The following is a 15,403-nucleotide window of genomic DNA, read 5'->3' on the forward strand; positions in this document are numbered from 1 at the left end:
GGTCCTGGTGGAGGTCATGGCAGGGATGGTGCTGGTGGTAGAGGAGGTCATAGTGGAGGTCATGGCAGGGATAGTGCTGGTGGTGGTAGAGGTCATGGTGGAGGTCCTGGTGGAGGTCATGGCAGGGATGGTGCTAGTGGTGGGAGAGGTCCTGGTGAAGGTCATGGCAGGGATGGTGCTGGTGATAGAGGAGGTCATGGTGGAGGTCATGGCTGGGATGGTGCTGGTGGTAGAGGAGGTCATGGTGGAGGTCATGGTGGAGGTCCAGGTGGAGGTCATAGCAGGGATGGTGCTGGTGGTAGAGGAGGTCATGGTAGAGGTCATGGCTGGGATGGTGCTGGTGGTAGAAGAGGTCATGGTGGAGGTCATGGTGAAAGTCCTGGTGGAGGTCATGGCAGGGATGGTGCTGGTGGTGGAGGAGGCCCAGGTGGAGGTGGTGATGGCAGCGCTGGCATCATTAGCCTGACCTAAACCAGCAGATGCAGACTTCAGCCTCAGCTCATTGGCACGGGAGGATGTTTGGGCGCCGTTGCTCCCCCAATGGACAGATCCCGGGCTCCATGGGATGCAAAGGAACTGCCCACAGTTCTGCCCACGGGGCCTTATCTTCCAAAGACTTCCTTCCACCTTTAACAGAAGAGAAAACTAACGCAGGGAAATCCCAGGGATCACTGAGTCTATCAAAGTATTTTTTTTAACTCCTACTTGCTGGTTCTGGTAACTGATTAATACATATTTGAATTGCTCTGACCCCATTTTTGTTGCAGTTTGGATATAGTTGAATGTGGTTGATAATCAACACGGGGGTATCGGTTAGAGCAATGGAGCCTGCATTTTGACAGCATTCCCAAGATGACACACCCTTCGGCCATCCTCTACTGAAACAGGAATGCCGACGTGTTGGAGTCAGGGCTGGGTGCCCTCGATGCCTCTTGCTGGGGTAAACAGCCTTAAAGGGTCAAGGAGGAGCCTCCCCACCCCCTTCCCCAGGGAAGGGTTTCAAGGGACCCGTCCCGTAATCACAGGGGCCGCACAACTTCGCACTTAGTGCGTACCAGGCCCTCTGTGTCATAACGAACCCTCTGAACATTCCACAGGCAAGGGACCATTTTCCTCCTTTGGTAGGAGAATCAGAGCCTTGGAGCGGTTCAGAAATCTGCCCTGGGTTGAGCTGGTAAAAGGATAGGCTGGAGGTGAACTCACATCTCTGACTCTTCCCTGCTCACCCCTCTGCCCTGCCCATGCCTGGAGCAGTGCACGACACCAGAGGCCAGCCAGGGGTGACCCAGGGGTTGTGAGACAGCTGGAATGGCACAGGCTCCAGACAAAGCAGGACCTGCCGATTCAGAAGGAGCCCTCAGAGAGCAGCCACTAACCCAGCTGTCTGTCCCCGTTGACAGCCCTCCTCTGCCCTGATGGCCTGAAGAATTAGTGCTCTGATTTGCACCACGTGGGCAGCTGAACTCATTCCCCCCACAAAATCTCACGAGCAATCCTAATATGAGAAGGTTATATAAAGAGTTAGTGACGTGTTTGTTCTAGAAGTTCAGATCGATAGCGCCCACTGAAGAATTAACAGAAACGGGGAGGGTCCTTGTGTGAGCACCGCAGCTGGAAGTAGGAGTTCAGAGTGGCCGCTACCGGCTCATGGGCTCAGCCACAGTTGGCTTCACTTCGGTTTTTGGCCCCCAGAACATTGCCTGGGGGCCGCCAGGACTTAGGATGGCCGTCGTGGGCAACCTCGCAGGTAACAGCCGAGCAGGCCTGACCCCAAAGATAATGTGTCCCCCGCCTCCAATCACTGATATTCAGGTCATTAGACCTAAGGGTTTGCTTTGTAATGATGTCCAAAGGCATTTCAGCCAGGCTACTTAAAGGAGATCTGAGTCCCAGGGGACCAGGACCCTGTCCCGACCCCCCGCACCCCAGCACAGGCCCCTTCACAAGTCCGTCCTGGCTTCCCCACCTGAGCCGCTCTTAGCCCACCTGCTGGCCCGGAGCCCTCGGGGCCCCTGCCCAGGCTCAGTGCAGCCTCCTGAGAGAGGGGCCCAGGCCCCCACACCCAGCCTGGTCACCAGAACCCTCAGTTCAGCAGGGTCTTGAAGATGCGTGGACTGGGGGGCATTCTCATCAGGTCTGGAGCTCGGAAATTCTTTGCCTAGAAATCCTGGGCCCATGGGGAGTGAGGCCTGGTGGCATGCATCAGGCCCTCAGAGCACCTGTTGTGGAGGGACCCCCCTTCCCGCCCTCTCCCTGCTGTTTGCCACCTCCAGTTCCCCCCCAGGGTCACGGGGCCACATAGGGCCCCCCCAGTCCCCCAGGTTAGGACTGGTGCACCCGTGGCCAGCCCAGAGGCCTGGACCCCCTCCCCGCCCCGCTCCATCCCAAGAGGCACCGGGCCTCGTCTCTGCTCTGGATTCCTCCTCCGCCACCCCCACACTGTCTCTGCGACCCCCCACTTCCCTGATGTTCTCCTGGTGCCTCCCCCTTCCTCCCCAGCCCTCCCGCCCCTTGCTGAGTGCTATTTAAATTCTGGGTTTTGTCCTCTGATTAATTTCCTCATCTGCTTGGCTTAACGCCAAAGAATATTCTTTCCAAATGAAAAATGGTAAATGTTTTCTCTCTCCTAAGAATTTTATGTAAATGCCGCACAGCGTGCTATCAGGAGGGAACAAACGTTCATCAGCTGGTTCTGTTGTCAGTGGCCGACCCCAGCCTCCGGATCCAGATAACTTTTCTCGTGCTTATGAAGGCCTTGCATATTCATTGTTGAATATTTTGAAAAACGCAGAGCACATGAAAAAAAAAAAGAGTCCAGGCATCTCGGGACCTCTCCTGCGTTCTGGTGTGTGTGTGCGCACGCGCGTGCGTGTGCGTGTGTATGCGTGTGTGTGCGTGTGTGTGCGAGCAGCTCTCTTCTACATGATTTTTTATCCTGATCATTTCACTCAGTGTCGCGTCGGCAAGTACTTTCCAACATAGCATTCGGGAGTCTTCAAAAACACGATTTTAATACCAGAATAACGTTCCATCGTGGAGACATCCTAAAATGTAATCATTCCGTCGTTGGGAGGATGTTTAGCCTAATTCCATTTCTGCGCGATCCGTCCCATGAGAGGACCCTCCGGGCCGCGCGTCTCTGCTTATGGAGCGGCGGCCGGGGTCAGGAAGGTGCCCAGGTGGAGCCTGCAACATCGTAAATGCTCTCATTCTCATGTTCGGCGCTATTATTTCCTCACAGGCAATTCCCGGAAATGGCATTCTGGGTCAGAGGGCACACCTTGCCCAACTGCCTTCCCCGGGGCCGTGTGGACACACAGGCCAGGCAGGGCACCCCCTCGCCACCCCCGGCCGGAGCTGTTCCACATAAACGCTGGGGGATCATTGTAGAGTCACGTGCCGTTCTAAGAAATAACGCAGAGACTTCTAGGTACCCTTTACTCCGTGTCCCCCGGGGTAGCTTCTTGTTAAATTACGGTTCGGTATCACAACCGGGATTCTGACCGCGAGACAAGCCACCGCCATGCACGATTTCCCCTGTTTTACTGTGGTTGTCTGAGTGTGTGTACCGAGTCTATACAATCCCATCCCACGGGCGGGTTCCTGCAGCCACAACCGTGGGGACAGGATGGACAGATCCGCCCCATTAAGACCCGCCCACCTGCTTCCTCCACCCACCCAGTCCCTAACTCCTGGCTCACGCTAATCTCCCCATCTCTACAATTATGTCATTTCGGGAGCATCACCTAAATGGGGTCATATAGTACGGGAACTTTGGAGATTGGCTTTTATTCGCTTGGCACAAACCCCTGGAGACCCATCCAGTTGTGTGGATTGATAATTTACTCTTTTTTATGGCTGAGCAGTGTTCCGCGTCGCAGACGCACCCCGCAGTGTGATGTCTTCCCCCGCGGAAGGGCATCCAGGGACGTCCGGACTTGGGCTGTCTTCCCCGTTTCCACGGTTCGTCACTTTCCTTATTTCCTGCTGTTTCCTGGGAGGCCAGGATGGCCGTTTGCAGACGTCAGCACCCTTGTTTTGGTTGCGTAGAGATTTCTGAAGTCCCTGTGACGTTGATAACTAAGAGGCGTCGTCAGAAAGGGCAAGAGCATATACAAGGAGGATGAAACGTTCCCGCCAAGTTTAAGAACGTCCAGGGGGCTGAGACCAGTCGCTCGTGCAAGGGTCAGGGAACGTCCCAGAAGCATCAGCTCCGATCAAGCAGAGGAAGGACGCGGAGCGGGGTCCCCGCACAGAGGACCTGAGCGCACTTGTCGCTCCGCCGGAAGGCGACTCAACAGAAGAAGACAGCACCGTCGTCCCTACCTCCCCTCCTCCCCGCCGTCCGCAGCAGTGTGTTGTCTACACGTCTAGCATTCCGTCTTCAGCCGGAGCCCCGTGAAATCACTCGGGGGACAGCACTGGAGAGGAATCGTAGCGAGGGACATGTTGCTGGAGATCTGTTACTGCGGGTGCCACACAGCTCTGTGAAAATGGTTGCTAAGGCAATTGAGTAAAAAATTCACAGGCGGCGTACACAGTAACAGCAAACAATGAACGTAAGCGCCTGTTTTCAAACAGCCAGCCCCAAAAGCACGACATGTCCGAGGCAGATCGTTTTTTTCATGATTTGGAGACGTCCCACAGACGTTTTCTGTGATTGCGACAGCTGCTGAGGGCCCTCGTGGCTTGCCAGCATCTGAGGTTGTCCCCCTGGTGATAAAGATGGCAGCCAGCCTCGCAGAGGAGCTCCCCGGGGACACTCAGCCCCTCGAGGGGGCACCTGCCCCAACCCCACCCCGCCCAGTCCCCAGTCCCCTCCTGGGCGTATCCACACACCGATGCCGTCTTCTGCGGTAGTGCTGGCCTTTGTCGTTCCCGGCCTGCAAACCCAGCCCAAACCTAACCGCCCGGCGGTTCCCTCCTTGGTCAGGACGGGGACCGGCTGGTGACGTAGCACCCAGCATCTGAGCAGGAAGCCCAGTGGCTGGCGGCGGTTGACTCCGTGCCCATGCCCACGAGAATGTGATAAACCCATCAGTGCCGTTCCAGGCGGCAGCCAGGAGGCGCCTCCCACCCACCCCCTGGGCCGGGGTCTGCCCTCCCACGTAGGTGCCCAGAGTAAGGGCTTGGCGGGCACTCGAAGGCCTGGCACACTCGGCCCACTCTGTTCTGCGAGGCTCTCCTACTCCTGCCGAAGCGCCCGAGGCCCCGAAGACGGAGTCACTTTCTTGGCAGACGGGTCCAGCCACGGCTGGGCTGTAAACGGGGAGGGAGCCGCGAGTCATCTGTGTTTGCGACGCCCAGATAACAGACGGCTGTGCGTCCTGCCCGACTGCCAACCAATCAACCCTGCAGCCGCCCGTCATCCTCCCTTAAGGAGGGGAAGGGGAGAAACCACAGGAGGACAGAGAGTGGGTATAAGGACCGACTTTGCTTAAATGTTGCTTTGTCTGAGAATTCGCACATGGACCCCAGGCCAGAAATGCACATCGGTAAATGCGCACTCCAGAAATCGGGGCTAGTGTCAGGCACACACGGAGAACGGCAGTCCCCCCACCCCAACCCCCGCCACCACCCAGGGCAGCCAGGGTCCCCTGAGCAGCCGCCACTTGCAGGGCCCACCTGGGCTCCAGGCTCCATGGAGCAAGACGCGACCTCCATGTGGGAAGCATGCTCTGGCAGCCACGGCCACCCATGGTCAGAGCCGGGGTGGACGTGGAAGCTGTGGCTGGGCCTGCCCTGGCCCCGTCTGGGGCCAAGCAGGAATAGGAGTGCGGGGGCGGGGGGCACACACCAGCCCCTGTCTCCCCCAGCTGGAGCGGGAGCTGCATGAAGCCTGTGTGCGTCGCAGCCCAGGCTTGGTCACCGGAGGTATGTGACCGGGCCAGTCCCTCCTTACTGTCCGGCTTAATGCCACACCTTTCAGATTCGCAGAGTGGTGGTGTGGTGAGCCAGGAGTGGTCCTGGGTAGGAGGTCACAGCCTGAAGCTGGCGGGGGACACCAGGGAGCCCTGGCCACTTGCCCCCGGCCGAGCGTGAGGAAGCCAGGATGCCCAGGCCATCTCCGTGGGTGGAAGAACCTTCTGGAAAAGGTGGAGCTCGGGGAGGGGTGCGCCCCAGTCTGTGGGTGAACGCTGTCCCGCTGCCGGCCTGGGGCCCCCACCTCACCCCCACGTTCCCGCCAGCCTGGCACACACCGGGGTCCTGTCTGTGCTCCAGATCGTGCCGGCGACTCGGCCCTCACTTGGGTCCCCTCTCCGCTGGCGACGATGCCCTTCCACGCCCTCCCTGAGCACGGCCGGCTGGCCAGGCAGCTCTGTTTCTCTGCGGAAAGTCCCGCTGGAAAGAAAATCTCTTCCACAGAACTCGGGAGGCCTCTGCCCTGGGCCTGGCTTTGCAGGGAACTCTGGTCGAGCAAGGGTCCAGCCGATGAGCCCCCAGGACTCCCTGGGACTCCCAGCGGTGGGCTGTCGGGAGGCCGAGGGAGTCAGTCTGTGTGTCAGGAGGTGGTGGCCGTGGCCAGCCCCGACCCGGGTAGCTGTCTCGTGGGCGGGAGCTCTGCCTTCACGACCGTTTCGGGCACAACGGATGGAAGGTGTCACGGTCTGTATGGATGGACTCGGTGAAGAGACATCCGGGTGGCATTCCGGGCCGCGGCTGCAGACCTGCGGGTGGGCCGGAGAGAACGTGCGATGACGTCGCCATGGAAACCAGTTCCCCCCACCCCGCCCCTCATGCGCTGGGGCTCGTGTCTTGCAGGTGGTTTTCAGCAAGTACTGTAACTCCAGTGACATCATGGACCTGTTCTGCATCGCCACCGGCCTGCCCCGGTGAGTGGCCCAGCTCGCCCCGCCCCCAGAACGCCCCGCCCCTAGGTCGCCCCGCCCCCCGGAACGCCCCGCCCCTGGCCCGCCCCCAGAATGCCCCGCCCCCACCAGCAGGGCACTGGCTCCAGGAGAGGACCCTGTCTGGGAGGGAGGGCGAGTCGCCAGGTCCGAGGGGTGACGGGTGGGCCAGGGCCCGGTGGCTCACCTCGCACTTGGGGGCCCTTTCCAGTCAGTGAGTGAGACCCCGCAGGAGTGTGCGGCGGCCTGTCCCCCGCCTGTCCCCCGGCGACGCCTGCAGGAAACCGCTGGGCGGAATTAGACAGAAATCACTATCTTAAGAGGTTCTTTTCCCCTTTTTATGTATTTATTTGAAGAAGGACCCAGGAAGGGGGTTGTGTTTTGGCTTAAGGCTCCCAGCCCCAAACGATCCCGGAGGCGCGATTTTCTATCTGGGGGAGGCAGCTGAGAGGGGGTGCCGCAGAGCACTGTTTGGGAAAGACAGATTTTCAGAAAGTAGTTGAAAAGGCGGTAATCCCCTTGTAGAACCGTCAGAATTCCCGGGTTATTCCCGCGGTGAACAGTCTGTTCGAGTGCAGTTTCTGTCCTAACGTTCTGATTGTGAAGGGTGGTCGGGTCACCTTGTGTGTGGCCCCCGAGCCCGGAGCGGTGACCTGGGTGGAGGAAGAGATCACAGGCAGGGGAGGACAGGCCGAGGCATCGCCCGGACCTTACAGAAAACTGCAGATTACAGCGGCAGAAACAGCCCATGGCCTGGGCGTCTTGGAGCATCACGCTGGGAAACAGACTCCTTCGGTTCTCGCAAACGACCGGAGATTTGAGTGTTCCCCCCTCCCCCCACCCTTGCAGGCCACCGGAGACGAGAGAGGGTTAAATCATGTGTCCAAGGCCACACACACACACACACACACCTGCTCAGCAGAGGCCCAGGGGACGAGGGGTGGGGGGGTGTGGAGACTCGGTTTCCCTGCTAGAAACTGCTTCCTAGGAGAGGTCCCTGCCCCCGTGGCTCCCAGGGGCAGCGAAGCTGAGAGCAGAGGTCTCCCTGCTGACCCGCAGCCACACTCGGGTCTCATCCCCGCTCCGTAACTTAGACTGCCTCCCCTTCCCACTTTAAAGTCCTCAAAAACAGACGGAGCCCTTGGGATTATGCACAGGCTCTGTCCTGCCTTGGGGTCGGGCCATTTGTCCCTTAGGACTCAGGGACACTGACACGGTGTGTCTTCCAGGAACACGACCATCTCCCTGCTGACCGCGGATGATGCCATGGTGTCCATCGACCCCACCATGCCGGCCAATTCCGAACGGTAAGCAGTGGCCTCCGCCGCTCAGCGCCCTCGTGGCCCCCCTGAGACGTCTCTGCACACAGGGGACCTGCCCCACGGTTGTCCTCTTAATTCACTGCTGTAGGAAAAGCCAAACTGAAACCAAAGACGGGGCAGGGGTGGGAGGATCCTTTGTAGACCGGTCCCTTTCCAAGATAATCATGGGCGCAGGTGGCTCAGGGCCCTTGGGAGGGCTCACCCTTAACAAGGGTCCTCAGAGGAGGCACGGACAGGAAACTGAGAGCCCGAAGGCCAGTGAGGAGCAGAGGAGTCAGGCCCCAGACTGTACGCCGACGGCCCCGTCCTGCTCTGGAAGGTTCCCGGACCGTGCCCCTGGGGGTGTTGTGTTTGCCACGGGGCTGGGTCCTGGTGCGGACCTGGGGCTGCCCGCCTCCATCCGGGACAGTGGGGACCCCGGGGGCCCGAGGAGCTAGACCCGGAGAGGCCTGGCAGGGGAAAGGGGGTTAGTGAAGGTATGAGAAGGCAGCAGCGCCCGCCATGCGGCCAGAGGAAGGACAAGGCGTCCAAGCAGAGCCCCTCCCCTCCCTGGACGGCCCCTTGGACAGGCCTGCCGAGTCCCGCGGGGTCCCCACTTCACGTCTGCAGCTGCGCAAGGCCAGGGAGCAGGGCCCATGGGGGGGGCACCCCCTTCAAGATCCCCTGTCTCTCGCTCCCGCTCGTCACTCAGTATCTGCTCTGAGGGACGTTTGTTAATCCGGCCGTTGGGGCGTCCCAGGTGGCCCAGCCCTTCGGGCCGTTCAGAGCTGGAAGGAGAAAGCATGTCCCGGGCAGACCCCTCTCGTGCCCCAGCGGCTGGAGGGCCCATGTAAGATGTGGGATCCCTGCGATGGGGTGGTCCAAGACCCTCACTGTAGGTCCCCCGAAGGTCCCCCCCACCCAAGGTCTGTGCACCTGCTCTCCGTCCTGCTGGCTGTCAGCCAACCCCCAGCCGGGCTGGGTGCAGGACCCGCCCAGGTCCTGACAGGGGCAAGGGACGGCCCCAGTGCAGACACTCACTGCCTGAAACGCCAGGGGGGCCGAGGTCGAGATACACTCTCGCGTTCTCTTCACAGAGTTACTGGTTATCCGCTCAGAGGTCACCAACCCCGACCCAGCTCCGCAGGAGGCCGCCCTCCTCCCTCCCTCTCTCTGCCCCCAGGTTCTGACACTTTCTATCTCCCTGGGCCTGGGCCCCAGAATTGGCTTTTCTCTGGGTGCCCAGGTGGTCGTGGTAATGCTGGGTGGGACCCCTCTGCCCTCGGCTGATGGGACCTCCTCTCCCTCCACTGGCTTCCCCGCCACCTCTGTCTGCTTCCCGCCCTCTGCCCTGGGAGGTAGGTGCACTCAGGGGCCTCCTGCTCGACCCCCCGCAAGGCCCCGTCTGCTCTGGTTCTCTCTGGTCCCTCTGCCTGGGAGTCCCACCATTCCAATGTGACCAGTCCCACCAACCCAGTGACTTTCAGCCCTGCCGAGGATTGAAACACCAGAGATCTCCACAAAGCCCAGTGCCCAGACCCCTGCTAGGACCCGTCCAATGCGGAGTTTTGAGGGACTGCTTAGAGCTCACCGGGCGATTCCACGTGCAGCCCCGGGCGAGCGCCGCTGGTGGAGAATGTGGAAAATGTAAGAAAGTGCTCAAACCCACACGCCTTGGAAACGAGGCGTGACCTGAGCTGCCAGAACCCAGACACATTACGACACCGTCCCTAGGGCGATGAACCCCTAGTTCCACGTAAGCGACTTCCAGAAGATCTCCTGAAGCAGGGCCCTGTCCTGAGCGAGAGCGGGGCAGGCCCAGGGCGGGCGTGAACTCACTTCTCGACGCTGCGCCGGGAGGACCCCCACGGCGCTGTCTGCCCTTCACCCAGGGTAGCTGGGCACTCCAGCTTTTATATGCGTGCTTCCAGCCGTCAGAGTTTTCCACGTGGCCCGGGACTGCTGAGCCACAGGAGGCCCCGTCCGTCTGGTGTGCCGTTGGGCGCGCCAGAGTCCCTCCGGGTTTCCTGTGCTCGTTCTCTGCTGGTCCGTAGCAGGCCCGGCCCCTCCCAGACCCTCCCAGGCCCTCCCAGACCCTCCCAGACCCTCGGGTCAACGCTTGCACACGCGTCTCCCTCTTCAGCCACTGATGGACACTCCATGGCACGGCGAACAGATCCTCCGTGCCCTGCTGACCAGGGCCCGAGGATTTCGAGAGCTTAGCCATTCGGACAGTGCAGTGACACCCGTCCCCTCAGTGTGAACTTGAACGTGCGCTGTCGGGTCCCTGAGGACAGGCGCGTTTCGTCCTGTCCGCTGTTCTGTCACCCGTCCCTGACCCAGATGTCACTGCTCGTGACAGACTGAGCGACCGACCAGACAAACGGCTGACACGGACAAGTGACCTGTGACGGTGTTCCAACGGGCCCGTTTCATCCGATACCCTTGTTCCTAAAGGAACTCATGGGCTGAGTCAGAGGACTGCGTATTTTCCTGTTAACAGTCCTGGCAGGACACCTACCCCAGGACCGTGGCCGTGCGTGCTCCCGCCGGCGACGCCGTGGCACCTGTCTCCCTGGGCCCCTCCGGCCTGCGGGTTAGCAGGCTTGAAATTTCGCTTAACCACTGGGAAAAAACAGCATCTCTCTTGAGGAAGCTTTCTTAAACACTGTTATCAGCGATTACGTTTCCCTGAACCTCTTTCCCGTGGTTTCCCTCCCCCTCGGCCATAGGTCCTTGTGTGTCAAGGGCAAACATTCTCCCATCCCTTCTGGGCCTCGGGACGACCAGGGTGGCATCACCAAGGGCAGGGTCAGCCGAGGGACCGACCCCGTCTTCCCTCGTGCACCTGGGAGATGGGGTTGCCATGGGCTCGAGCTGGGCGAGGACGGAGAGTCTCCCCACATCCGTCAGGCGTCAGGGGGGACTCGGGCAGCCCTGGGGTCTCTGCCATTCGCAGTGGCCTTCCGCACCGGAGTAGCGACGGGACCGATCACCGACTGTGTTCAGCTCACCAAACACGAACATCACAGAGGGAGTTCATCGTTTAAATGCTGTATTTAAAGTATTTGGAATTCTTCCGAACGAGGAAGCTCAGAACAGCCAAAGAAACTAATTTCAGGAAGAAAAAAAAAACCCTAATCCGCTGAATTCTAATTTATCCCGAGCAGCTTATCTCCCACGGCAGACGCGCCGGGAGCGCCTTGGATGGCATCTCACGGCCCGACTGTCCCCTCTCTTACAGCACCCCCTACAAAGTGAGACCCGTGGTCGCCAAGCAGCTGTCTGGTAAGGCCCTGCTATCATTTTTAAAATTAAAAGAAAAAAAGAAGGCTCCAGACTGCCCCTGTGGTTGAATGTGTATTAGGTAAGCATCTGAATCCAAAACCCAGTGCGACTGCAGAACCCAAACCCCTATCTTAGACACCCGCCCCGGCAGTCCCTCAGGAGCCTCCCTCCCCTGCTGTCCCTACAGACTCAGCACACGCTAGGTGACGCGCCCTCCCACGTCCCCCTGGACGCAGGGCCTGTCCTGCTCACTCAGACTGTGACCTGCAAAGGTGGGCCCTTTGCAGCCCCCCAGCCCCCGGGATGCTTTGTGTAGCCAGCGGTGCTGTTTTGCTAAAACCCAATTCCTTTCGGATCTTTTATTTCCCTTATTTATGTATGATTCATACGTCATGAACTATTCCCACTTACGTGTAGGCTCTGATCAGCTTTGAAAAATGCATCCCGCTTGTCACCATGAACCAGAATCAAGACACAGAGTATTTCTATTACCTAACAGGGCTTTCCTGTGCCCCTTCCCACAGAACCCCCGACCCCGCTCCCTGCCAGCGGCTGACCCGCTCTCTGACCCCGTAGAACCGTCTCTCCCAGAGCATTGTATAAAACACATCACACAGGGTGTGCACTCCTTTCTGACTCAGCCTGTCGTCTTTGACGCGGGACTGTGATGGGCGTCCCAGCGGCTCATTCCTTCTTATTGCTGGGAAGGCTTCGTGGTGTGGCCGGACCCAGCGTGACGACCCAGCCTCCTGTTAGAGGACACCCGGGTCACCTCCAGACCCGGGACTTTATGAGCAAGGCGGTTATAAGCATTCAAGGCCGTGCCTCTCTGGGGACACATACTCTGATTTCTCTCGGAATGAACGGGATTGTGCTTGTTTCACTTAAAAAAAAAAAAATACAGTCCATTTTTTCCAAAGTGGCGGCAACATTTTGCCTTCCCACTCACGGCGTGTGCGCACTCCTCGTCTGCTCTTGGAACTGTCTGCCCTTTTTATGTGACCCATTCCGACGGGTGTGTGGTGACACCGCGCTGGGTTTGCATCTCTGTTTCCCGGGTGACTCACGGTGGAGAAAGCATTTACTAACCGGTCGTAAATCTTCCTACGTGATCTGTCACAGTCGTCCAGACTCAATTCCCGTAGGTCGACTCGTGAGCACTCCCGGTCGTTCCAACACACCCCGTTACTCAGACGTGTCCAGGGAATCATTTCTCCCGCCTGACTCACTTGCGTGTTCCTGTTAGAGCCTTTCAGGGAGGAGAAATGTCAGATTCTGCTCAGGCCTGGTTGATCCGTTGTGTTCTTTTATGGTTTTGCTTTGGGTGCCCGGTCTCTGAAATCGCAGTTCATCCCTGCCCGTGGGATCGTCGGCCGTGCATTCTCCTAAAAGTTCTATTTTTTTTTTTTTAGCTTTTACATTTCGGTCTGTGATCCGTTTCAAGTTGACCTTGGTGTATGACCTGAGCCAAACACTGAGGCTTTCCTTTCTAAACTGTGAGGTTAATTTAATTTTGATTTTTATAAGATTGATTTTTTGTAAGATTCTTTTTTGAAGATGTTACTTATTTGACAGAGAGAGCAAGGGAGCACAAGCAGGGGGAGCAGCAGAGGGAGAGGGGGAAGCGGGCTCCCCGCTGAGCAGGGAGCCTGATGCGGGGCTCGAACCCATGACCTGAGCCAAAGGCAAACACTTAACCAACTGAGCCACCCAAGCGCCCCAGATTTTTCAGAAGATTCTGGAGAACAGAATTCTGAAGCCACCGGTCAGGTGCTGGGCAGGGGGTGACAAGACGCTGAGTCGTCTGGGCCTTTCCTCGTCTTGAAAGTGACAGTGTTGACATGTGGGCACTGGTCACTGTGAATGTCCTTCAGTGCCCGAGCAGCTGTTTCGATAGCAGGTGTTAGAATAAAGTAGGAGTTCTAACTTTTTCTAGAATGAAAATTCCTCTTTAACATAAAAGGCACTCGAGCCCTTGATGTGGTAAAAAAACATGATTTTTATTTTTACATCGTTATTAAGTAGACCCCGTACTTTATTCGGATCTCCCCAGTTTCTCTCCTGAGGTCCCTTTCCCGCTCCGGCATCCCAGCCGCAGCCGCAGTGCAGCCCACCGCGCACTCATCGCTGGGTCTTCCGGGTCGGCCCTGGTCTCGCAGGGGCTCCCACTCCCCTTGTTTGGTCCCAGAGCATCTGTAGAATGTCCCCCAGGCCAGGTTTGTCGGATGTGTTCCTCGTGCTTGGCCCAGGGGTGTGGATTTGACGAAAGAATGAGGGGGTCCAGGACATCCCCTTGACTCCCTGGCCTCTCCACGGGGCGGTTACTGCTCTTCCCTCCCTTCCTCCGTTCTTCGGAGGACAGTGCTCCGTCTAGCCCACCTTCCGGTGGGGGAGAAAAGGACGGACCGTCATTCTCTCCGTGAGGACATCCACTTGCTCCAGAACGTTTGTCGGAAAGACAGTCCTTTCCCCCCGCGAATCGTCGTGACATCCTCGCCAAACTCAGCTGTCCCCGTACGGGTGAGTCTTCTCTGGGCTTGCCGTCCTGTCCCGTCAGCCGAGTTCATGTCTGGGCTTTGGCCCCTGACACGCCGTCTCATCACTGTGCATTCACAGTAAGTCCTGAAACCAGCAAACGCATGTCGTCCGCTTGCTCTCTTCTTTTTCGAAAATGTTTTACTTATTCCAAGTTCCTTTTATTTTTTTTCAAGTTCCTTTTATTTTCAAATAAATTTTAGATTCCGTCTGTCAGTTGCCACCAAAAAAAAAAATCTGCTGGGACTTTGAAGTTGTAATAAATACATAGAACACTTTGAAAAGAATTACAAGAGGGGCGCCGGGGTGGCTCAGTGGGTTAAGCCTCTGCCTTCGGCTCAGGTCATGATCTCAGGGTCTTGGGATGGAGCCCCGCATCGGGCTCTCTGCTCAGCAGGGAGCCTGCTTCCCCACCCCCGCATCCCCCCCGCCCGCCGCCTGCCTCTCTGCCTGCTTGTGATCTCTCTCTGTCAAATAAATAAATAAAATCTTTAAAAAAAAAAAGAAAAGAAAAGAATTACGGTGATGATGTATAATGTTGAGTCTTCAGAATGTGGCTTCTCTCGATTTATCTAGGTTTCTCTTAATATCTTGAAATATATTATAGTCGTCAGGGCAAAGTTCTTGAAGAGATGTTGATAAATTTATCACTAAGGATTTAATCTTTGTAATGCTGTTGTCAATGGATTTTTAGGTCAAGTCCCAGCAGCTCTTAGCTTCTAAAAATATAATGTGCTATGGTGAGTGCTGTGGAGTGTGTAAGCCTGGTGATTCACAGACCTGTACCCCTGGGGCAAGTAATACATGATGTGTTAATAATAATAATTTTTAAAAATCAAAAGCATATATATAACAGGCTTTGTGTATTGGCTTCACTAAATTCGCTTAGCAGATCAAGTGCCCTTTTGCAGATTTCCTGTGACTTTCTACGTCTGCAAACAGAGAATTGCTTCTTCCTTTTAGATCTGGATGTCTTTCGGTTCTTTTCTTTTTCTTGACCTGTTGCCCTGGCTAGGGTGTCTAGCTACAAGAGAACTGTAAGTTGTGAGAATGCAGGTTCTTAACTCCGTCCTCATCTTAGAGAGAATGTGAGTTTTTCACTATCAGTTACGATGTTGGCTGTCGGTTTTTTAATAGATTCCCTTTACCAGGTTGAGGGCTTTGTTTTTCTTGACTCCTCATTGGTTGAGAGTTCTAATCGTAAATTCGTGTTGGGTTTTGTCAGGTACTTTTTCTGCCTCTCTGGAGATGATCGTGCTTTTTACTCCTCTGTTCTGTTAGTGGTGGGTCTGTTACTTGATTTTAAAACATTAACCTTGAACCCCTAGTATAAACTCCATCTGGCCATGGCATAGTATCTTTTTTGTTTTGAATTCAGTTCGCAAATGTTTTGCGGAAGATTTTTGTATCTGTATCAACAGGAGATCCAGT

At 57.0% G+C, this 15,403-nt stretch overlaps 1 protein-coding gene across 1 annotated transcript in view; it reads left to right on the forward strand.

The window, feature by feature from the left end:
- The window catches only part of LOC111155736 (phosphodiesterase 9A), an 82,059-nt gene that overhangs the window by 15,774 nt on the left and 50,882 nt on the right, over positions 1–15,403 (forward strand). Inside the window, exons 2-4 of the mRNA XM_022516103.1 lie at positions 6,763–6,833; positions 8,078–8,155; positions 11,394–11,437. Coding sequence (XP_022371811.1) covers positions 6,763–6,833; positions 8,078–8,155; positions 11,394–11,437 — 193 coding nt within the window. The remainder of the gene's footprint in view (positions 1–6,762; positions 6,834–8,077; positions 8,156–11,393; positions 11,438–15,403) is intronic.

The sequence above is a fragment of the Enhydra lutris genome, unplaced genomic scaffold (assembly GCF_002288905.1).
Source record: "Enhydra lutris kenyoni isolate GAN:26980312 unplaced genomic scaffold, ASM228890v2 scaffoldscaffold43, whole genome shotgun sequence".
Classification (NCBI taxonomy): Eukaryota; Metazoa; Chordata; class Mammalia; order Carnivora; family Mustelidae; genus Enhydra; species Enhydra lutris.